The sequence below is a fragment of the Hyperolius riggenbachi genome, chromosome 5 (assembly GCF_040937935.1).
Source record: "Hyperolius riggenbachi isolate aHypRig1 chromosome 5, aHypRig1.pri, whole genome shotgun sequence".
Lineage (NCBI taxonomy): Eukaryota > Metazoa > Chordata > Amphibia > Anura > Hyperoliidae > Hyperolius > Hyperolius riggenbachi.
In genome coordinates this window covers 48,758,616-48,783,276 of record NC_090650.1, presented here as the reverse complement: position 1 = coordinate 48,783,276, position 24,661 = coordinate 48,758,616, and the positions used below count along the sequence as shown (strand labels likewise).

General features: G+C 43.8%; 1 protein-coding gene across 1 annotated transcript in view; it reads left to right on the top strand.

Moving 5' to 3' along the window:
• The first annotated feature begins 9,337 nt into the window (after positions 1-9,337).
• C5H10orf67 (chromosome 5 C10orf67 homolog) overlaps positions 9,338-24,661 on the top strand; it is a 93,188-nt gene continuing 77,864 nt past the window's right edge. Inside the window, exons 1-5 of the mRNA XM_068238251.1 lie at positions 9,338-9,470; positions 11,912-12,032; positions 13,816-13,959; positions 15,186-15,260; positions 17,487-17,651. Of these exons, the coding sequence (XP_068094352.1) occupies positions 9,394-9,470; positions 11,912-12,032; positions 13,816-13,959; positions 15,186-15,260; positions 17,487-17,651 (582 nt within the window). The 5' untranslated portion in view covers positions 9,338-9,393. The remainder of the gene's footprint in view (positions 9,471-11,911; positions 12,033-13,815; positions 13,960-15,185; positions 15,261-17,486; positions 17,652-24,661) is intronic.

Here is a 24,661-nt window from a genome sequence, read left to right as displayed (position 1 = left end):
AGGCTGTCTGCAGCATAATGAGATTAGGGGTCCGCTGGCGCTGAGGAGATTAATTATCTGCACTCTGCATTCATTCTCCGTTTCATATTAATTAAGTAGAAGACATGTAGTGAGGTGGCATTAGCGATATACAACAGCTGTGCAAACCCCGAAAGCGTAAGATTGACTCTTTCTGTGAGTCTGGGGAATGCGGGAGCGCTGTTCCTTTCTCCCGGAGCCTTGTTACCGCGCTTTATCGCAGATGGTGCATTTTGCACACAGGTCCTCAAACTCCAATAGCCCGGAACAGTGTTGACATTTAATGCAGCGTTAATTGCTTTGGGCTTTCCATTGTGTACTTGTCTTATTTATGTTTTCCTTATTTGTGGAGTGCTGATGTATATTGCTTATTATGGTGCTGTGTAGGGATGATCGGAAATGCTTATTTCAAATTCCGATGGAATTCCGCATTCTGAGAAGTGTCTTTCCGATTTCGGTAGTATGTTGGCTTTATTTATTTATTTTGCTATTTTTGTCAATAAAATTAGTTAATTTTTGTAAACAATCCTTTTTTTCGAAGTCAGCCCCAATTGTGAGAATGTACGCTATTATACGGAATTAGCGCTATCAATTGGCAACTGGTGTACACTTCTGAATTCTCTGATTTGCCCAATTATTTCCGAATCTAGCGATTGGCCTAAAAAGTCCTAGTATCGGTAATGCGGCATTCCGCAGAATTCCAATTTCCGCACTACGATTTCCTTATACAGATTTCCGCTGCGGGAAGCCAGTTTGCAACCGGAAACCAGAATTCTGCAGAATTCAGAAACTAATCCCTGGCCTAGTGCTTTGCAGAGTGAAGCAGATTTCCATTTACTGTATTGCCCATATCACAGTATTCAGGGCCAGATGTGCAGGGCTGCTTAAATCCAGAACCGGGAGACATCCAGATAGTTCTATCTGGATATCTCCCAGTAAACCTGTGCAGGGTGGGGGTCAATCTTACCTGTCTGATGTCTTCTTCGGTCCGTCCCTGGCGCCTCCCACGATGCGGTCCAAGCGGCAGTCACGTGATTACAAACACTTCCTCCTTCAAGGTTGAAGGAGGAAGTGTGTGTAATCATGTGACACGCCTGGACCGCATCGTGGGAGGCGCCGAGGGATGGATCTAGAAGACGTCAGACAGGTAGGATTGATCCCCCCAACCACCCCGCACAGGTTTACTGGGAGATATCCGGATAGCTCAGCGTTTTTGCTAGCATTTTGTAAATCCATTTCAGCAGCGATTCCCGGCTTTTTATTTTGCAATTTTATTTTAGTGCTAGCGATTGCAAAAGAGACAGCAATTAGTGATTTGCAATTTTGAAGTTTTGCAAGGGATTCTGGGTAAGTTGGTGGTTTCTGGGTAGTACAAGAGCTGCCAAATCTCCTTGAAAACTTTATTTATAGCGACTGAAAAGTGATTTTGCAGCGATTCAGTACTTAACATTGAACTGTGATCACAAGCGAAATGCAGTGCGATTGTGATTTAGCCTAATTGCAGTTGCTCCAATGGGCTCATCTACACCAACTTTCATTGGCATAGCAATTTTTGGAATCACTGGTGATTCCTAAAAAGCATAAATTGCTGCTGAAAATGCTGTAATGGGTCCTAGAGGCCTTAGGGTTCATCTATCCTGTTTGGCTATGTCATCTGGTGACTACTGGAAAAAAACAAAGGTCATAATAACAGGTCTATAGTATCATGGCCTACAGACCTCTGAGAGCATGAGCTATAAATACGTCCTAGACTCTCACAGCCAGTTATGTGCTGGCTGCAGCGTTCCTATCTGTGAACTGATTCAGTGTCCCACATGGTTATTCCCAGCAGAAGGGCTCCGGAACGCTCGGCATGCCTGTCGGTATAATGTAACGTTTCATGACGCAGAAGCTTTCTATTTAGAGCTCTCAAGTCTTCTGGGATCTGATTCATAAAAAAGTATGTGATCCGGAGCCAGGATATTCACATATGAAGACATGGACTTTATTAGCTTCATTACTGATGTTCACAAACAGTTGTCTGCTAGCATTACTGTCCAATAGAGGAAAATTACAGTTTGGCACTTGCCGTCTGCACACTTTTTCCGAGTACACAAAAAAGAGGCACAAGGAAATCTTGGCGCTGGGGAATAGCAAATGGAAAAATATAAGTAAGATTTACCAATATTCCACTATTTACAGTGGTAATGATGAGTAAAATATCAGTATGCTACTGATATTTTACTACACCTAACTTTGCTAAACCTAATCTCACACAAAACCCTCACCCTCTAGTGCCTAACTCTAACCACCCCCCGCCAATGCCTAACCCAAATCACCTTCCATATACCTAACCTTAAACCCCCACTCCCTGACACCTAACTTTAACCGCCCCCCCCCCACCCCCCCCACACACACACAACTAACCTTAAACCCCCCTCCCCCCTTTCTGACACCTTACCTTAAAACCTCCCCTCCCTGAAGCCTGACCTTAAAGAGAAACTCCGACCAAGAATTGAACTTTAACCCAATCAGTAGCTGATGCCCCTTTTTATATGAGAAATCTATTCCTTTTCACAAACAGACCATCAGGGGGCGCTGTATGACTGATATTGTGGTGAAACCCCTCCCACAAGAAACTCTTGAGTATGTACTCCTTGCAGTTTCCTGTCTGGGAACCTTGCTGCATTGTGGGAAATAGCTGTTTACAGCTGTTTCCAACTGCCAAAAAAACATGCAGCACCTACATCACCTGCCAACAGTAAAAATGTCACGATGTAATAAATGTCAGAATGTAAATCAGAGATTTAAAAGATTTTACAATGGGCAAACACTGACTAAATCATTTATACATAATTATTGTAAAAATGAAGCACTTTTTTATTATATTATTTTCACTGGAGTTCCTCTTTAAGCGTCTCGTCCCTACTCCTGCCAGAGGTAATAAAGATTCAAGAAAACGATATATTTAAAAAAAGAAAAGGAAAAAGTAGAGTGTGAGGATTAAACTCAGCCGAGCATGTCATTAAGGACTACCTTGGCCAAAAATCTACCATGTGTATAGGACCCTCCTGCCTGGTGGTGGCTCCAGCTTCAAATTTTTGGGGGGCACAAAAGGGGCTCGATGGCTGGCTGTTGGGGCCCATTTAGGTGATCAAAATTGATGTTTGTATGGCTAGCATCAGATACTTGTTGCCTAACTCAGGTGAACAAATTAAGACTATCTAGTGCAGCACTGATCGGAAGTCGGAACCAAATGTAAACATCACAAACAAAACTCAGAGGCTTTTGATCAGAGCATCTTGTCCAAATGATGGTGCTGTTATTGAAGATAATTTATTTGCAGCTGTACTTGGTTAGTTTGCTGGCATGGTTTAATCCTTACTTGCTCCTGTGTGGACAGATCACAGACAAATCATTTCAACCCCCAGCTTGTGTCTCACTACTCTACAAGCAAGGAGAGGGGGAAGAGGCAGGAGGGAGAGAAACACTGTGGCCCGTATGCAATTAACTGTTTCTCCTGAGTTTTCTCCTAGGTGATATTTTCAAACTTCAATAAAATGCCTTTTAAACCACCAGCAAGCTGGAAAACACTCAAAGTAATTTTGATAATACTTTTTGAACTACTTTTTGGTACTTTTTCAATTACAAAGTTCTGAAAGTTGTTTTAAATAGAGAATGAAAAATGATCTCCTAGGAGAAAACTCAGGAGAAAAAGTGAATTACATAAGGGCCACAGTCTCTTCTCAAGAGGTGTCACCCACTAGGATTGAACTTGATCCTACAGGGGGAAACAGGGTCGGACTGGGACACTGGGGGCCCACCAAAGAAATTTCAACCTGGGGCCCACACATCCCATGATTGCGGTGAAAAAAGGGCGTGACCATGCACCGGAAGGTGGGCGTGGTCATGATGTATTATGGACAGGGCCAAATGTACATGATCTTAGCAGCATTGTAATTCAAAGTTAAAGTTTTATATTGGATGAGCTGCTCCTGGAATTGCTTTGCCTCTTTTTGTAGTACTGAATGGACTGACCATTGATTCTGGATGTTGCACCATCATTATTGTATATTGTATATGGTTCACGGCATTTTTTGTGTAGTGCACTCGCCACAGCTTACTCTCTTTGCTTTATTGTAATTCAGAGACACTGCTGCCCAGAAAAACTTTGCATAGAGTCCCCTCCTTCAATATAAAGTAATGTCCTACATTGCAGAGGTTGCAACCGCATCGGGGCCCTTGGGCCAAAGGGGCCCGTAGGGCCCTCCCTCAAGTACAGTATTACCTTTCTATTGGTCCTGTGCTCATAATAATCACTTCTATAGATACTTTGAACAGTGGTAATCATTAGCAAGCTATTTCCCATCCCCTTCTTGCACCTGACACTGTAGTTGCCATTGGCAGGTTTTGGTGCGTCGTATCAATTGTTATGTATAGAGTGCTTGGGGGGCCCCCTTGTAAAATTTGCATTGAGGCCTACAGCTCCTTAGCTACGCCACTGCTCTCAGCATGAGTGATTACAGCACTGAGAGGAGAATTTTTGTGCTGCAGGCAGCAATTGGAGCTCTGTCAGACAAAGAGGGGGGCCCACCAGAGACCTGGAGGCGGGGCCCACCGAGGGAAAAAACTGTACTACTGTGGCCCAGTCCGACCCTGGGGGGAACTGTGGGACCCCAATGCTGTACATGCTGAACATTTATAGAACCAAACTGGTCTCTAGGTAGTTAGATTCACTTATAGCTGAATTATTGCAAGTTTCCTTCTGTTTTAAGAAGGCAAATTTCACCAAGCATTGCTTATTAGTAGAAGGGCTTTTCGGTTTCTTTTATCCCCCTATACATTCCTAGTAGTTTGGGTCACCTTGAGCTGCTTGGTTACTCTGCAGGTGATTAGGTGTAACCTGAATATTGTGGTAAATTCTGGTGAAGCATGTCTTAGTAGTAAGAGTGGAATAATCCAGAACAGACAATGGGTCAGCCAATCACAGCAGAACTTCTATGAGGGAAAGTTCTAGAGGCAGGGAAGTCTCATTGGTTCACATTGGGGCGATTCTTCTGCGCTTTGCTGATCGCCGGCGATCAGCAAAGCGCTGTTACAATGTATCCCTATGTATACATTCACACTGCAGCGGTTGCAATTTCGATTAATCGCAAACACGCTGCATGCAGCATTTTGGGGGCGATTGCGCTGTGATTCTTGTTCTATTGAACGGGAATCACAAGCGCAAAGCGCGCAAGAATCCCAAGTCTTTTTGTTACCTATTTTGAACTAGCCCTCAAGGGCTAAAAGGTAAACATGACACCACCTTATACAGAGAAGCTAAAAGGAAAGGACACCACAGCCAGTCCAAGTGACTTATTACATCACCACACAAAGGAGAGGTATCCCCTTTCAGTCAGTTATCAGGCAAAGGTTGTGTGTTGATATGCATATTGGAGAACTGTTTACATGCTTCACTGCACCTAGAGCTGTCTGTATACAGGTATATTGCTGTCTGTATGCATTTTGCACTCTTTGTCCATCCAAGTTCATTAAAGTTTACCCGTAGGGGAAAAAAATGCCCCCAAAAGTCCTCCAGAAGCTTCCCCAGTCCTCCTCCACCACTGTCTCTGCACGAATGGCTCGCGTGTGCGCAGTAGCACAGACTCACTCAGGCATTGGCCTCAATTCACTAAGATCATGCTGGAGATAATAAGGCAAGAGAAAACTTACCTCCACACAGTGAGAGAGTTATCTTATCTCTCTTTTCCTTAAGTTACATCCTCTGTAGTTAATTTACCTCCTCTGTAGTTATTTTCACACGCAGTTAATGAACAGCCTGTCTTTAAATATGGAGTTATTTTAAGGATTAAAGAGTTAACTTAAAGACAGAAGAGTTAACTTTAGGCTTGCCTGAGGTAAAATGTTTCCTGAATACTACATGCCTTATCACCATGGTAACAACTCTAGAAGAGTTATTAAAGACAGGAGATAAGTTTAGTGAATTGAGGCCATTGTCGGAAAAAGCCGAGACCGATTGAGTCCGTGTTACTGTCCATCCTCACATTGGCCTCAATTCACTAAGATCATGCTAGAGATAATAAGGCAAGAGAAAACTTACCTCCACACGTGAGAGAGTTATCTTACCTCTTCATTCCTTAAGTTACCTCTCCTGTAGTTAATTTACCTCCTCTGTAGTTAATTTACCTCCTCTGTAGTTATTTTCACATGCAGCTAATTAACAGTTTGGCCTCAATTCACTAAGATCATGCTGGAGATAATAAGGCAAGAGAAAACTTACCTCACGCAGTGAGAGAGTTATCTTATCTCTTCATTCCTTACGTTACCTCCTCTGTAGTTAATTTACCTGATCTGTAGTTAATTTACCTCCTCTGTAGTTAATTTACCTTCTCTGTAGTTATTTTCACATGCAGTTAATTAACAGCCTGTCTTTAACTCTGGAGTTATTTTAAGGATTGGAGAGTTAACTTAAAGACAGAAGAGTTAACTTTAGGTTTGCCTGAGGTAAAATGTTTCCTGAATACTACATGCCTTATCACCATGGTAACAACTCTAGAAGAGTTATTAAAGACAGGAGATAAGTTTAGTGAATTGAGGCCAAATGTCTCAGGCAGAAAAAAGTCTAGAACTGGCACCTACCCTTTGGAACTTCCTATCACACTCAGTAAAGATAGCTCCATACCAGCTGTAATCTCTGGTGCCCAAATTTCTGCAGTGTCCATTTTGCATGTACATATAAACTACTCCTCCCCCAACCACCACTGTAAGCTTGGCCAATAAAGCATACCCTTGCCCTCTACCACTATAGCAAGTGTGGCCAGTAAAGTACCCCTGCACACTTCTTCCCAATAAGTTCCCCCCCTCCCCGGGCACCTACTCCCTATACTGCAGAGTAGCACAGAGGAGCAGCAAAAAATAATGTATTTGGAATTATTTGGCTTTATGTGAGCAAGACAGATCTCCCAGGATACATCATTACTGAATAGGCAAAGCATCCCTCTAAAAGGCCAGACACACATTTAGGTCTGGTGCACACCAGAGGAGTTTTTCTGAGCGTTTTGGGTTTTTAAATCTGCTGCTAATGTTATCCTATGTGTCTGTGCACACTGGAGCAATGAGGTTTTGTAAAAAAACCCATAGCATTGCATTGGAAAGAGCTTTTGAAACCTCTAAAAGCTCTTCCCAATGTAATGCTATGGGGTTTTTTACAAAACCAGTGTGCACAGACACATAGGATAACATTAGCAGCAGATTTAAAAACTCAAAACGCTCAGAAAAACTCCTTTGGTGTGCACCAGGCCTTAGCTTGAGTGCTGTTAAGCGTAGCTATGGACTATGGTCAATTAATTTCATAGAGCTCCACTAATCCTACGTTCATACACCTTGGCAACTGAGTAGCAGAGTGCCCAGATAGCTCATGGTTGTCAGGAACCACTAAGATATTGTAAATGGCTCAAAGGGACCAAAAGCACTTTTACTAATAGCTATGCTAAAGTCTTTTATTACCAGCAGTCCTATGTGTACGGATTATATTCACAAATACATAGTACATGAAAATAAAAACATCACCCATGCAGCAGGGAAGTGTAAACATACAAAAGGCATAAAGTATAGAAAGGGGGTTAGTGAAAGTTCTATCATAAAGTATAACCTAACCATTTGCTTAATAATATCAGAAAATGCAACCCAACCTAACCCTATTCTCACACAGAAGCCTTCCTCTACTGATGCCTAACCTTAAAGGGCCACTATCGCGAAAAAAGTAGGCTGTTAGAATCTGACAGAACCGACAGGTGTGGGGCCAGTCCATCTCCTCATGGGGGGTTTTCAGGGTTTTCTTTGTTTTCAGCAGCATTTCCTGAACAGCAGTTGCAAAGTCTAACTGACAAAATATTGTGCAAGTGAGTAGGGAGACTGGATGGTCTCTTACTATTTTGGCAGTTAAACTGCTGTTCAGGAAATACTGTTAAAAAAAACAAACAAACAAAAAAAAAACCCTGAGAATCCCCCATGAGGAGATGGACAGTCCCAAAACCTGTCAGTTCTGTCAGATTTCTACTACTTACTTAGTAATTAGGGACAGCAACATATGTGAAAAATAATTTATGGCTCATATTACTCTGGGAAAAACATACTTCTTATTGTATGTCTTTACATTTATTGTAAACGTTTCAATTTTTTGCGATAGTGGTCCTTTAAGGAATGCAATGATAATAATCTTTCCTCAGCTAAGGCTTTCATTTAGGGCCCGTTTTCACTAGTGCCGCGTGTGGCTACGAGACGCGCGGTGATACTTCCTGGTCTGCCTACCTTTTCTGCGATAGTGGCCCTTTAATTACCCCCCTGCCAATGCCTAACTCTCCCCCAATGCCTAACCTTAACCACACCGCCCACCCCTAACGTTAACTACCCCCCGGCCGATGCATAACCAATAACCCCCCACCAACACCTATTAAATCTCCTCCACTAACATCTAACCTTAACCTCCCCTGCCGCAACCTGGCAAAAAAATGGAAAACATCCATTGGTCGCCCAGTTGCAAAAAGTTAGTCGGGATTCTGAAACGAAGCCACGCATGTGCAGTAACGTGCAAACACATAGCTCCCAACTGTCCCTCTTTTGAAGGGACAGTCCCTCTTTGGGAGCCCTGCCCCTCTTTCCTCCTCATTTGTCTCTCTTTCAGGACTTTGTCCCTCTTTCTATGTAAATATATATATTTCTCTACTAAAAAATGTGCTTGATCGACTCATTTTTTTTCAACTTTATTCCCATCCTTTAAATTGATATATTACTAATTTTAAAATGTTAATAAATGTTAATATGAAGGAAAATGAACCAGGATAGAAAGGACCAGTGTGGTTTGAATTATAAAACAACATTTTTCTTATGAAATCTTTATGGTATGAGTGACTCGAGGCGTGCCAAGGGTGTGGCAGCGGCGTGGCTTAAGTGTCCCTCTTTCTCATCTCAAAAAGTTGGGAGGTATGAAAACAGTACAGCACACATGCACTGTATGGGAAGTTGCAAAATTGAATAGGTCACAACATATTTCACTACACTGGGTGACAGAAACTGTTTAGTAGTTGGGTACATGGCTGGGTTATCATTCAACTCATGGAAACTTGCTTGAACCCCATTTTGATAGCAGCTAGATTTGAAGGTTAATCAAGTAACATATCAACAGTATATGTTATTGCAGACTTTGGAGGAAAACCACACAAACTTCAAACAATTCAAGTAGACACTAAGTATTGGAAAATCCCATTCCTGTCCCAAAACAAAGATGGCCGCGGCGTGGTTTGCAGCACCGGAAGTGCCTCTTGCAGGCGGAGCGCTGGTTGTTATGGCGATAGAACGCTGATGTACTGTGCTGTGAAAATTGCATGAGCGACTATGGAAGTTAGGGGAAGAGCGGGTAGCGATGAAGAGGATCTGGCGCTCGCAGCCTATGTGCGGGAGATCGAGCTCAGGTACCCGCCTCTGCCACACTGGTCGGCTGCGATTATGACTATGTAATGTCACAACTACAGGATGCTAGGGGCAACGGTGCAAGGATGGATCGCACCGATGACGACAGAATGGGGACGGTATAATGTCCAGGGATGTTGCTTCTAAACTTTTTTTTTTTCTCCACATCCATCGCAAAACTTCTCTCCTCCATCCTGTCTTTCTTTCCTTCCTTCCATGTCAGCATCAGCAACAGGAGAAGCATTTCCAATGATTTTTGCAAACGGTTCTTTTTAATATTATTTTTGATCATTAAATAGGAAAACCTAGTAATTTATACCTTTTAAACGTTTTTTTTGTTTGTATAATTTTATTAGCTAACAGACAAATACGATAAGAGGCGCCCAAGTATAATCCAATGGATAAGGACTTCGTGTAATAAGTGTAATAAGCCTTCTTTAAAGGAGTCATCAAGCAATATTACCTCATCCAACCATCTACTTATCTGGGACATCCTTCAGCCCCTTGCAGCTGACATGTCCCACGTACGCCGCAGCTCTGCTCTCAGCCGCTGACCCGGGGTCCCCGCACGGTATCCCACGAGGCGTCCTCTACTGCGCAAGCGGCGCTGTCAATTAGGTCCACGTTGTCCGGATTGTACTGCGCAGGCGCAGAACTACTGTGCCTGCGCAATACACCGCAGGCAACGTGGACTTCATTGACAGCGGCGCAGGCGCAGCAGAGGACGACCTCGAGGTCACCCTCTGCACCGTGCGGGGACCCCGGGCCAGCGGCTTAGAGTGGAACTGCGGTGCGGGACATGTCAGCTGCAAGGGGCTGGAGGAAGCCCAGGTAAGTAGATCGAGGGTAGTTAATATTGCTTGATGACTCCTTTTGAAGATGAATATTAGGCAAGACTGTAAACAAACGTTTTCTTTTTGGCACAGTAGACAACGCGTTTCACAGCTTAATGCTGCTTCATCAGGTCAGTAACGTGCCCAATGCGTAAGGAGTGAAGCCTGGAGTTTTTTTTCCCATTACCTCAATTTTATTAGCTGGGCAACTTTTAAAGAGGAACCAAGGATTTAACTTAATTTCAGTCAGTAGCTGATACCCCTTTTCCGACGAGAAATCTGTACGTTTTCTCAAATAGATCTTTTGGAGGGTCTGTAGGGCTGATATTGCGGCAAAACCCCCGCCCACAGTGTCATGTCATGGCCATGGTCCTGTCAGTTTGCTGTCTGTGAACCTTGTTGCAGTGAGGGAAATGACTGTTGTCTCCAATGGGTAAGCAAGAAATATCTCCCACTATGAGAAATTTTCACCTTTCTCGAATAGAGCAATAGGGGTTCTGTATGGTTGGTTTTGTGGTGAAACACCTCCCACATCGTGATGTTAGGGCCGTGGCCCTAACGGTTTGCTGTCTGTCAGGGGCGTAGCAATAGGGGGAGCAGAGGTAGCGACCGCATCGGGGCCCTTGGGCCAGAGGGGCCCCGAGGGTCCCTCCCTCAACCACAGTATTAGCTCTCTATTGGTCCTGTGCTCATATTAATCACTTCTATAGATACTTTGAATAGTGGTAATCATTAACACACTGTTCCCTATCCCCTTCTTGCACCTCTGACACTGTAGTTGCCATTGGCAGGTTTTGGTGCACCGTATCAATTGTCATGTAAAGAGTGCTTGGGGGGCCCCATGTAAAACTTGCATCGGGGCCCACAGCTCCTTAGCTACGCCACTGCTGTCTGTGAACCTTGTTGCATTGTGGGAAATAATTACTGTTTCCAACTGCAAAGCTAGCAGTATCTCCCTTTGTGCATAGAACTCTCAGTAACGAACATTCCATACAGATCACCTGGGCTGGCAGGACTTAAAATGTCACCACCAGTGATACATTTCAGATTGTAAATCAGGGAAATTAAATATTTTACAATGGGCAAACACTGACTAAATAATTTATAAATGAATATTGTAAACAGTAAGCTATTTTATTCATTATGTTATTTAAGATCCTGTCCAGATCCTGTGCCCACGATGTCCTCCGGCTAGCAGCGGTAAGCACCGCAAATGCAGCTCATTGCCACCAGTTGTCTACTGCGCATGCGCGGCCCCGAGCCTCACGCACCCTGATCGCACTACTGGGAGCGCTCTGCGCATGCGCATTAAAGATCTTCCTGTGCTGGGCATGTGCAGAACGCTTCCCTGCGTGGGGCCGTGATGAGGAAGTGTATAACCGGCCAGCTTTGCAGGGGTTGCCGCTGCTGGCCGGAGGGACTCGGACGGACGTCGTGGGCACAGGATCACTCCAGGGGGCTGCAAGAATCAGATCGGATGGTCGATCGTGTGGCAGATTGTACCGTTAATGGGCACCTCTATATAGATGTTTGCAGGGTGGCGGAGAAACCCTTTAAGTATATGTACACTATGTTTTTCCTTGTACTATAACTGTGATCATTTCCTGCAGCCACACCATATCCGCACAGGTCAGAGTGGGGACTTTTGAATCTGATCACGCCACACAGACTGACATCACCGAGATCTGGGAGCTGAAGGAGCTGAGAGATGTGATAGCACAGCTCACACAGGTCTGATCTCTCTCTACCCTTTCCACAGATAATCTATCAGAACCTTTGCTGTTAATTAGTATTTATTAAGTCCACAGGTGGTTTAACCCCTTCCTGACTGCCTAACGCTGATTGGTGTTGGGAAGATGGCTCCCCAGGACCGCCGAACGACGATCGGCGTCAAGTTCTGGGGGTGGAGATTAGCGGGGATCACGCATCCACGCTGAGTTGCGGAGCTTCGCTCTGTAAACAACCTGCCAACCATGATTGCGCCTGGCAGGCTGTAAAAAAAAACCCAAAACGGCCAGAATTACTTGTACAGCGCTGCGATCTAGTGCATCGCTGTACGGGGGACAGCTCTGTTACTGAGATGTCCCCAGGAGAGGCTCAAAATGCGATCCCTATGAGAGGCGATCTTGATGGTTGGGTCTCGAGAGGGAGGGAGGGGGGAGGCATAAATTTAAAAAATAGCGATTTTATTATAAAAAAAATACAGTTAAACTAATTAAAAAAACACACACATCGCAGCAGCAATCAGATGCCACCAACAGAAAGCTCTGTTGGTGGCAAGAAAAGGAGCGCAGATTCATTTGTGTGCTAAGTTGTATGGGCGTGCAACAAACTGTTAAAGCTGCAGTGTGCTGAATGGTCACGGGGGGGGGGGGGGTAAGCCTGTGGCCCTCAAGCAGTTAAGTTGGCATTAGACTGGTTGATGTGACCATCAGATAGATCATTATCTGATCAAAGAGGGATCTATTCAATCGAATCTCTCCACACACCATACACAGATTTTCAATAGATGCCGGGTCCCGGGACTCCCCCGACTCCCAATCTTTTCGTCTGGAGTGATCAATAATTTTGATCAATTTCAGACGAAGCATAGGGCATCAGTCACACGCAAATTTAATCACTGTGATCAAATCTATTGCTAAAAATCAATTCGTGTATGGGCACCTTTAGTTTTCAAGTTTTTTTTTTTTTTTTTTTTTTTATGGAACCTAATGCTGGTTTATATGGTGCCATTTCCTGTCCAATCGAAAGATAACCTGACAGGAAGTTGCATTTTGTGCACATGTCCAAACTGCTCCTGATCGATAACAGAATTGATTTTCCTGTGATAACTTCGGAAAAACGATTCAGTTATTGAACAGGAGCAGATTGGACATGACGGAAATAATTTTCTGATTCCCGTCAATCGGACGGGAAATAGCATTGTGTGTACCCGGTATAATGTCCAATCTGTTAAAAATGTTGACTAGTGTATATTAGACTCTACTCTTGGATTGTGGATATTGTCTCATTCCCTTAGAAACAAACAAAATGACTGTATTTTTCGGACTAGAAGATGCTCCTGACCATAAGACACCTAGGTTTAGAGGACAAAAACCAGGAGAAAAAATATATACTAAACCTGGTGCATCCATGGTGAAGGGGCATCTTGTGGATCATGCCCCCTTGTACCTCTTCCCTCTCCCTGTGTCCCCCTTGTGTCCGCCTCTGTCCTCCTGTATGCCCCTTTGTGTGTCCCGGTGTCCTCTGCACGGGCACAGTACGGGGAGTCCCCGACATTGCGGTGTGTTGGAGGTTTGTATTGGCAGGCATTCACAACTCAGGAACTCCCTGCATTTGGACTATAAGACGCAGTGACTTTTTTCCCCCCACTTTTGTGGAAGAAAAAGTGAGTCTTATAGTCCAAAAAATACAGTCTCTCCTAGGAGAAAACTCAGAAGAAAAAGTTAATTGCATTTGGGCCATTTTTTTCCCCAGTTTTTGCCTAATTTGGCCTCTTTTATATTCTTTTAAGTCTCTAGAAGCGATGAAGAAAGACGTCATCTTCCAGAAGAATCTCCTGCAAGCAGAATATGAGCAGAAGATTCAGTCGCATGCCTCAGAAATCTATAACCGTATGAATGATACCATAAAAGATATCGAAGCTGTTCACAAAAAGGTACTTTGGGCTTTTTCAGTACTGAAGAAGGTGTGATCTGGATGCTGCAATGCTAAATTTCCCAACAGCTTCTTAGTGGAGCACCCAATGCCGGTCGTACACGTTTCACTTGGGATTGTTCACGTTGCTCCATTCAATAACATGATTCCATCTATGTAAAATTGAACTGATAAGTGGAAGCCCAGCCAGCTATAATAAAACGAAACAAGGCAAAAATAGTCCTGTTGATTACTGTAAATTGTAAGGCTGGCCTTGAGAACTGAAATGTTCACATAGAAAAATCCACTGAGCAACTCTTCTTGCTTGTATTGCTTGTAGCTGTGTACCTATCCATACAGGCTTAAAAGAACATTATCATGTACAATTGTTATTTTTTTTTTTAATTCGTACATATAAAAATGTACATTTCTTCCAGAGTATGCACTATTAATTACTTTTCTCCCTTTTATTGCTGTCACAGAGAGCTAGTGCTCACCAAATATCGTTAGCGTAATCGCAATCGCTTAGCGTTTTTTGAAGGAATTTTTATGAGTGATTCCAGGCATGTGCCTAGCGATTTTCTGTTTATACTTAGCGATTTTTGGAACATTTTGGTTTAGCGATTTTATACTTTTTCTACACTTTGACCTGGAAGTGAACAGCTTTTTAAAAAGACTCTAGGAAAATTGAGTGATTTTTCCACTTTTCCTATAGTTAACATTGAGATGTAATCACCTCCAAAATGCTGCTGGACCCGCATTTGCTTTTAGGAAAAAAATCACATCGCTCTGGTGTGCTCCATCCCATACAAATACATTAGACAAACGCTTTTTGGAAGCGCTAGCGTTTTTAAAAGCGCCCAGAAGTGCTTTTGGTGTGCACCAACCCATAAAGTAGGTTAACAAAAAGCTGACAGATCTGACAGGTTTTGGATTAGTCCCTATCCTCATGGGGGATTCTTTTTTATTTCTTTATTTAGAAAAGCATTTACTGATTAGCAGTTGCTCAGTCTAACTGCCAGAATAGTGTCAAATGTGTAGGGAAGCTGGCCCAGTTTTCACGATACCTAAACTAACCTAATCATTACACTAATCGTTCAGCCGTTCAGGCGGTGGTCTCTGTACTGAGGCTGCAGCAGAAGGTGTGTAATGAACTGCTATTTTCAGCTAGAACATGCTTTATTATATGAAGTGCTGATCTCAGATTTTATTGTGTATCTCATCTGAGTCTACGTTTCCTTCTGACAGAAAGTATCCAGCCTTCGAAAAAGTTATCAACAGCAGCTGGCTAATGCTATTGCTGTAATAAAGGCAAGCTATGAGGTAAGTCTATTTTACTGCCAATTATCGGGGAGGGAGGAGGGCATAACTATGAAAAAGCCGCAGGGAGATCTGGGCGCAGGATACAGCCGGTATATGGCTCCCCCTGCTCCTGCACAAGTTCCGGCGGTGTTAATTACTATGTCCCCTCCAGGTCCACGTGGATGTTAGGGAATGATGTAATTCGGCTGCCGTTTTAAAAAGTAGCTTTAGCTAAGTCTTCTGACGGCGTCAAAGTTACTCCCTGTGCGCTACTATAGCCGTAATTCCTATTATGGTTTATGGTGGCGCTGGCTGCACCCAAATCTCCTGCACTGAATTTCTAGTGTTCGGGGAGGAGGATGTAAAGCGTGAGTTAGGCCTGAACGATTTTAGGAAAAAATTTAATTGAGCGATTTCTGTCCAAAATTGCGATTTAGATTCACGATTTCCTTCAAATCAAGCATTGTCCCTGTCTCTCTTTGTGCACCATCTGTGTCTCTTTGTCTCTCTCTTGCCCCCTTTGTGTCCCTTTTGTCTCTTCTGTGCCCCCTCTGTGTCTCTCTGTGCCCACTCTGGGTCTCCTCTGTGCCCCGTCCCCGAAGCTGCAGCAGTGCTGGACATACCTTCCAGCAAGAGTCCAGCAATGCCAGTCTATCCACTTTGCCTCCTGCAGGCTCTAATGCATGGCATACTTCCTGTATGTCTTGTGACATATAGTAACCAGGAAGTACACCGTGCACAAGAGCCGGCAGATGGTGATAGAGCACAGAGTGTTGGACTCGTAGGGAAGGTATGTCCAACACTGCCGATGCTGTGGGCCGAGCGTGCCCAGACTTCAGGTAAGTTTGAAGCCTCTTCTTTAAACTTTCCCCATGCGAAAATGATGTCATCACAGAAATTGCTGCTTTGACGATTCCGAAATTGTGATCTTGGTGATCACGATTTCGGTTTAAATTCGATTTATCTTTCAGGCCTAGTGTGAGTGCATTTATACTAAGGCCCCTTGTACACTTGCGGGCTGCATCACACCACGTTATGCTTACCCACCGCCAGGGCCATGCAAGTCTATGGAGACCTGCACACTTCACGTGATGCGACGCGATGCATGGAAGTATACAAATTACTGCAATACAAACGGCAAGTCTGCAGCGTGTTACCATGTGATCCGTGTCTATCACATGAATTATGCAGTAATGCAGTAAACAACGGGAGGGCGGTGTGATGTGGCTCGCATGTGCAGACCAACGGAAATTCCAGTGACGTATTTTCTGCACAGCAGGGAATATGTTACTAGCCAGGAGGCGGCGCTAAGCATATGACCCTGTCGCTGCATGGTGGCGCAGAGCCATATGAAGGCTAGTTTCAGCGGTACGTTGCAGTACTTGCGCTGCATCACACCGCTAATCTAAAGTCTGCAACTGGCCTTAAAGGAAACCTAAAGCGACTAAAAAAACAGTTTAACTTACCTGGGGCTTCTACCGGCCCCCTGCAGCTGCCCTGTGCCCGCGCCGGAACAAACCGATCCTCTGTTCCCCCACTGCAGCTCTGTTTTGTTTTTGGCAACTCAGCCAGTCGATGGCCTCTGTGCTGCACATGTCTTTGATCACGTTCCCATTTCCAGGAGCATCCTGCGCATGCACAGTAAAATCTCATACAGCACATGCAAAGGACGCTTCCGGCGATGGGAGCATGATCGAGGACAGAGGGTGGCCATCAACTGGCTGAGTCTCCGAGAATAAAATTGAGTCGCTGCGTGGGACCGGAGGATTGGTCTGTCTGGTGAAATACTCTCTCGCAGTGTGATGTTAGGACCTAGGTCCTGACAGTTTCTTGTCTGTGAACCTTGTTGCATTGTGGGAAATTACAACTGCCAAGCAACCAGTATCTCCCTCTGTCCATATGTATATCTATAAAAACAACCTTTTAGCCTATCGCATTGTTAGGGGGTGTGGTTATAAATAATGGCAGTTGGTGCTGTCTAGTTTTTTTGTCATGTCTGCCAGTAGTAAATATGATGTTGTGCAGGCTGATTGTAGATCAAACAATATGAACAAACTACATGGCGAATATCAATCATTACAGCGCCACAGAATATGTTGGCGCTTTATAAATGAATTTAGAATAATTTCTTGATCTCTCTTCTATTTCTAACTTCTCACTCTGCAATTTATTGATTTATTTTTTTACCCCCTTTTCGCTTAAGTTCCTTTGTGGCTATTTATCCCCATCAATCATTCTATTCTACAGAATTATTATAATGGGTTGTCCGGATCCCAGGTAAGCCAGGACGCTCACACAGCTGGATCGGCAAAAGTCCAGGCGTTACGGGCGAAACTGGATGAGAAAGATCTGTTAATTCAGAGCCTGGAAGCTCAGATATCCCAGCTGATGGAAGATGAGCAGCCCAAGCAGGTGTGTCTCTATACCATTGTATGTTCAGCTCCTAATCACAGCTTATTTTCAGCGTTTGGCTTCTAAGCCTGCAGAGGGAATAAGCCGGTACACACATCCAATTTTGATTGCCCATACACTGGCCAATGTTACCACCTCCATGTAGTATGACGGTTGACTTACGCAATCTGTTCATGGTATTCAAAATCTGTTGACCGTCATACTACGTGGAGGTGGTAAAATTGGTCACTGATGAAATCAAAATTGGATGTGTGTATCAGGCTTTAAACTTGAGGACTGGCATTAACCTCCCTAGCGGTATGATTATTTCCAGATTTTAGGGTCTTTTTAAAAGGTTTCAGACCCTAAAATCAGAATAATTACAGTATGGTTGCTGGACTGCGCTCTCCACTCCCTATAACAATACAAGGTTGCACATAGCGTGACTCTGTATACATATATTCACACACCACCCGTGCTTCATTGATCAGAAGTGTAACACACGTGACCGCACACTCCTTCTCTGAATCTGCTCACCGGATTCTTTCCACCTCAGAAAACAGGTGGATCTAGCGTATGTATAAATTCCACAGGGCACTTTCTCAAATGTTCATCTTTTCTTTAATGTAAAAATTCCTCAATAAAAACACATAAGAACATAATAGTGTAATCCTGTTTAAAATATCAGCCGCAATGCCCGCGCACTGATGCGCACTCACGTGATAGTTTCTTGGGATCAAGCACATCAGAATCACAACAGCAAGGTCTGCCCGGCACCTGGGTGAATGGATGAGTGGCGTCCCGACTCCCCGTTCCCTCCGCGGTGATCCAGCTACTATTGCGGCGCTTGAATCTCCCTCTCCGTGCTCTCGATCAATTCCAGTATGGTGACGTCAGACGCACTGCACGTGGCTCCGCCCTACGCGTTTCGACCAATCGGTCTCATCAGGGGCTGACGTCACCAGCGCGTCAACGTCCCTTTATACTACTAGGTCCCTCCTCCTATTTGTGATTGGGTGTTTGCCCATAGATACGGGCTTCAACAAGATGGATACCGCTATACTGCGGTGGATACTTTCCCGTTGCTCCACAAAGGACATTGGGCAGACATTGCTGTTTTACACAACATACATTGATTAAAATCCAATAAATACATGGTCAGTCATTTAATATCAAGCAGCAATATAATAAAGTTCAAATAAAAATGCATATCTAGTTTCCTGCCTGTGCTTCACATATCACTCTATATGACTCAATACAGTTATATAATAAATATAAAATCAGGAAAAAATCAAGCCGCCAGAATGCCAGAAGCAGCCCCTGCTCTCCCTGGGCTCCAACGTTTCAATTTTACCTCCGTCCTCTGGGTGGCGCTGTAACTCTTTGCTGAGATAAATGATGGCAATACAGGAAGGAGAATGGCTACCGACATCTGTATCCCCCATGAGGTGAGTAAAAGCTCCCACTGTGCCAGGGCTGTGGAGTCTGTACAAAAATAATCCAACTCCTCAGTTTATGAAACCCCCGACTCCAACTCCGACGCCAGGTACCCAAAATGACTCCGACTCCTCAACTTCGACTCCTTACCAGGGCTGTGGATTTTGTACAAAAATCATCCGACTCCTGACTCCGACTCCTTAGTTAATGAAATTTCCAACTACGACTCCAGGTACCCAAAATTGCTCTGACTCCGACTTCTCGACTTCGACTCCAACTCCACAGCCCTTCGCTGCTATACTCTGCACAGAGCTCCCGGCAGCTAACCCGAGCTTAGCTCGGGATTACCACCAGGGAGGTTAGGTAATCCATATAAACGGCAAATTTTTTTGGTTATATTTTAAAGCCGTATCCAACTCATATTTACATTGAACTAACACCCCCAAATGACAAGTTAAGTTTTAGGCATCAGTAATGATTCTGAATAGTAATTGTATGTGATAATAATTATGGATTATGATAGGATATTATGTTATTATATGATATATGGAGTATGCAGTAATGCAAGTCTATAGCGACACAGTACGTATGAGTGACAGAGTGTGGTGTGCATGTGCGGTCCAATGGGAATCCCAGTGACGTACTTCCTGTCCATTGTGGATCACCCGGCATCAAAGACAGCCGTCGTATAAGAAGACCCCCGACTTTTCAGAAGATTTTCAAGGGCTAAAAAGTCTAAAAGTCGCAAAGGAAAGAGTCTCATATTCGAGTAGTTGAAACAGGCCCTTAGTCTTCCTGTGCCCTTATTCAGGACTTCTCAGGAGCCTCTTCTCTTGTGGAAAGGCCTTCTTTTATCCATTAGGCACTTTCCTGAAGATCTTCAGATGCAAACTTTAAATTAACTTGGCGAGGAGAGTTGTACGCCTGCACAGTAGTACTGAGCAGATACAGAACGCTCCCAGCGATTGGGGGGGGGGCTTGGGGGGTGATGGGGATGCAGTTGCGGAAGATACAGGAGGTGGCAGAGGATGGTGAGGAACCGGTAAGCCTGGAGGGGGCTGAAGGAAGCCCCAGGCCAAGTATGTATACATTTTCTTTCCATTGCCATGCCAGGTTTCCTTTTAATAGTCAGCTGCTACTTGGGAGTGAGGACTTCCCTTTGCCACGTTTCACATAATCACTTCCTTTAGCTAAGCAGTTAGTAAGCTCACAGGGACAGGGCCTAGCAGTGTATCACAGGATGGCTGTGTATTTCCTGCCAGTTGCTGCTCTGCACCTCCTACTGGAGGCTGTGTGAGCCGTGTATAATCATTATTTCCCTGGTGTTATAGTGTAATTTCATTTACTTATCACTTTTATCACTGTACCATAAAGATGTTAGTTAGAGAAAATAATAAAAATGACAACACATGACAAGTTTTCCATTAGAACAATTTTATTTAAAAAAAAAAATCTGCTTTTATACTTTTTAAAATAATCACAACACGGTTTAACTCTTTGAAGCACCTGTCCATGAATGTACCAAGGTAAAGTGGGTGTGAAATGTATTGTCTGACATTGCAACTAATCCAGCTGCTTTGATAGTCTTACTAAGCATGGCTTGTACAATGGCTCCCTCACATGGCAGATGCATCAAACTACAGTGCATAAATGTGTCTTAAAAGAAACCTTCCTCTGAGTCCTTGCCTGCATCTAAATTGATAACAGGACTCTATTATGGAGAAGTCATGGTGACCTCAGAGAAATTCAACAGTGTTGAAACAAAATCAAGCCAGATAAGTGGTTCAATGAGGCTATGTGTTAAATGGATATGAAACTCCATATTAACTGTAAAAAAAAAATCCGATAAGAAATTGCTTATTTATCTTACCTGTCCTGCTGTACTTAGCATTTACTGTCAGATTTAGAAGGAATGTGATAAGAAAATAATATTTCTGCTGGATTCCATCTTTACTGTTTCTCCGTGATTACAAAATTACATCACTTCTGCATTACATCACTCTTATTTTGTCCCCCCCCCCCCCTCCCCAGAACAGCAAAATTACATCACTTCTGCATTACATCACTCTTCTTTTGTCCCCTCCCCCCCCCTCCCCAGAACAGCATACTGCCCCTCCCACAGCACACATCATTTAGACAACAGGCAATTGCCTAGAACACACCATGCAATTTGCCGTCAGATGGATTGGTTGAATCGATAATTTCGTCAGGTCTGATCTTATGTCTAATGGTTTTTCTGATCAATTTCCAATCATTTCTGCACAAAATTGATCAGAAATCAGATTTGACCTTTCGCATATTTTTGTCACACTATGTTTTTGGTATTTTTGGATGTTACAACCCCGTTTTAAGTTTTCTCTCTTGTGCTCAGCTGTTTCACAGCCAAGCACCAGCTATTGGCTACAGTATGTGAAGTGGGTGCTGTTCAGTTATTCTGAAGACTGCAGTACTTAGGTCTGTAATAACGGAATAGCCACACCCAATTCATGCACTGTAGTTAATAGGCGGTACTTGGCTATACAATAGTCAGTCGCTGGAGCTCAGATTAAAGTGGGATAAAAATCTGTTCAATAAAAATTTGTTCTCCCACTTTTTATTACCCATACAGTTACCATATTTATAAGCAATACGGAGGGCGCTTGTGGAGGTGCTCCTATGAGCGTGCTGTTTCACCTGCTGCAAACTAGTTAAATATGGGGACCCACTCACCTCATATAAATTGATAGATCAATAGTAAACAAAGAGACTAGTTGCGCTGGGCCTAAAGATGTTATCTAGCAGTTTAGCGAATAATAGATACTGTTCAACTTAATGAAAACATTTATCAGAATTTATTCAAAATATATTTATAAAACACAAACTGTCAGTTGTTGTATAAATAAAGCAATTTTTTCATCACGATATTGCATATATTTCATATTCAATGTATATACATATCATCCACTCACTCAGACATACACAGACCTTCCAATGTGCATGAAAAAAATCAAGATAAAAATTGGGATAAAAAATGGGATAAAAACTAAAATAGAGAGGTTTTGAAATAAAAAATCTGTATGGTATAGTCTCTATTGTTGGCTGATGGTGTAATGGTTAAGGGCTCTGCCTCTGACACAGGAGACCAGGGTTCGAATCTCGGCTCTGCCTGTTCAGTAAGCCAGCACTAATTCAGTAGGAGACCTTTGGCAAGTCTCCCTTACACTGCTACTGCCAATAGAGCGCGCCCTAGTGGCTGCAGCTCTGGCGCTTTGAGTCCGCAAGGAGAAAAGCGCAATATAAATGTTATTTGTCTTGTCTTGTCTTGTCTATTGATAGCTCTGAATATGTGTCACTTGTAATGTCTTTTTAATCCTTAATAGGAGTAAAGTAAGTTGATGTGCTCCAATAGAGATACCCCATGGGGAACTAGTTATCACATCACAAGGGTGTATCCTCTTCACTATAAGTTCCAAGTAGAGCCAGATGAGTTATTAGTGTTTACCTTGGCGTCTATGGTTCCTGCAATAAAGCATCCACACTAGTTCTACTCACGTTCCTGACGGGTAGGTTTAGGGTCAGGTTGGAGTCCAGTATTTGAATTAGAGCTCCGGCCGGCTGCTCCGTGACTCAACTCAGCGTGTGCACACGCTGTATCCTCAATCCGTTCCGCCGTCCACCACTAAGGTAGTTCCGGGTGACGGCTGGTTCACTTCCGGTGACGTCACCTATTCCCCGCGTCCTGTATTGCTCAGCTGTTGCCTGGTAACAGCTTGGGTGGGTCAGTCCGTTAAGTGCGTCCTGTACCTAGTTGATGCGGCTGCAAGGCATTTGTTCCTGTAGCAATTTTGGACAGCGTGGGTTGTATTATGAGGGCTTACGCGTTTCAGCGGACTACGGCCGCCTTTCTCAAAGCCTGTGATTAGTGAACAGCCATCTCTGGATTGATATACTCCATTAGCTCCTCCTCTCCTGCTGGTGTGGATTCCCCTGGGTCCTAAAGTGGCTGTATTCCGTATTAATACGTATTTTCCGTGTCAATACGTATTTTTCGTGTGTCCTTCACACTGGGGTCCTCTTGCGTGCATTTAAGCATTACCACAAATCCCTAATCTGCACACCCACATTAGTCTTCGCGACAGCCGTATATAAACAGTGAAGAACGCAATTGGTTGGTTGCTAAGATAGCTTCCTGAGGACGTCTCCTTTTCCCCCTAACAACTAAGCCGTAAATGTTTTCATTAAGTTGAACAGTATCTATTATTCGCTAAACTGCTAGATAACATCTTTAGGCCCAGCGCAACTAGTCTCTTTGTTTACTATTGATCTATCAGTTACCATATTTGCTTTTGTGCGCAAGTCACATTGTCTAATTAAAAATTACAAGGTCCCAAAGTACAGTTTATCTGCTCTGAAAGCTACCATTGCATTTTATTGCATAGCAGCTGTATTTATATATTTAAATCTTTCTGATGATCACTTCTCAGCTGTACACATCCTAGAAGCAGAGAGTGCTTAGTACAACTCAGTTTGCTAATGTTTACTATATGTATCTGACAAAGGAATGTAAATTAAACATAATGTTATCTCCTCTTTGGAGGCTGCTGGAAGCTGCGCTCTGAAGCAAGGAGCTTTCCACTAAAGAACAAAGTGTTGTGTTTAACTGTTTGAATGCTGTCCCGCTACAATTGTTTTTTGTGGTAGAGGGTTTAAAGTGAACCAGAGATGAAGCCAGACTGAATGCTCAGTTGCGGATTTTATCAGGGCTGATAACAAGCAGGCTGAGCAGTGAAGGATAAAGCAGAGAGCAGCGTAGGTGTTTTCTCTAATGTTCCCACTGATATATATGGTAAAATACATGGGGGTGCTTCAGCTCTGGTTCACTTTAAGGCTGTAACTGATCTTGTAGAGCAAAGAAGAAATGCTGAGTTTCATACCACTTTAACCTCCTTGGTAGTAATCCCGAGTTAGGGTCGGGGTGGAAAACCGCAGCTCAGAGCGGTAATCCCGACCTGTGCTCGGAGTAGCTGCCGGAGGCTGTGTGCAGAGCAATGCGCGCAGCAGGCGTTTCAACATACCTCCCAAGGTATCCCGATGTCGGCCGCCATTCTTCTTACGCTCCTCAGACGCTCTGCTTCCCACTGGTGAGATCGCCGTCTGTCTTGACGACAGCCGGCAATCTCACTTTAGGGTTGCAGCGCCACCCGGCGGACGGAGGGAAAACTGCAGCGCTGGAGCCCAGGGAGGTGAGTGACTGCTGGAACTGCTGCAGATCTCCTGCCAGCAGGATTTTTTCCAGGTTTTAGGGTCTGAAAGGGTGCAAAAAGAATTGCACCGCTTTTAAACCCTAAAATCCGGAAAGAATCATCACGCCAAGGGGGTTAAACTACAAAGAAGGAAGAAGAACCTTACTGTAAATGCATTAATGAATACTTTTGCGCATTTTTGCAATATTCATTTATAAATTATTTTGTCAATGTTTGCCCATTGTAAAAACTTACCTCACCCACATTTACTTTCTTACATTTCTGAGACAAATCACTGTGGAATGTTCCCCCCCCCCCCCTCTGTGATGTGAGTAAGAACGTCACCTGATCACCCAGAGTGCTCTGGGGGAG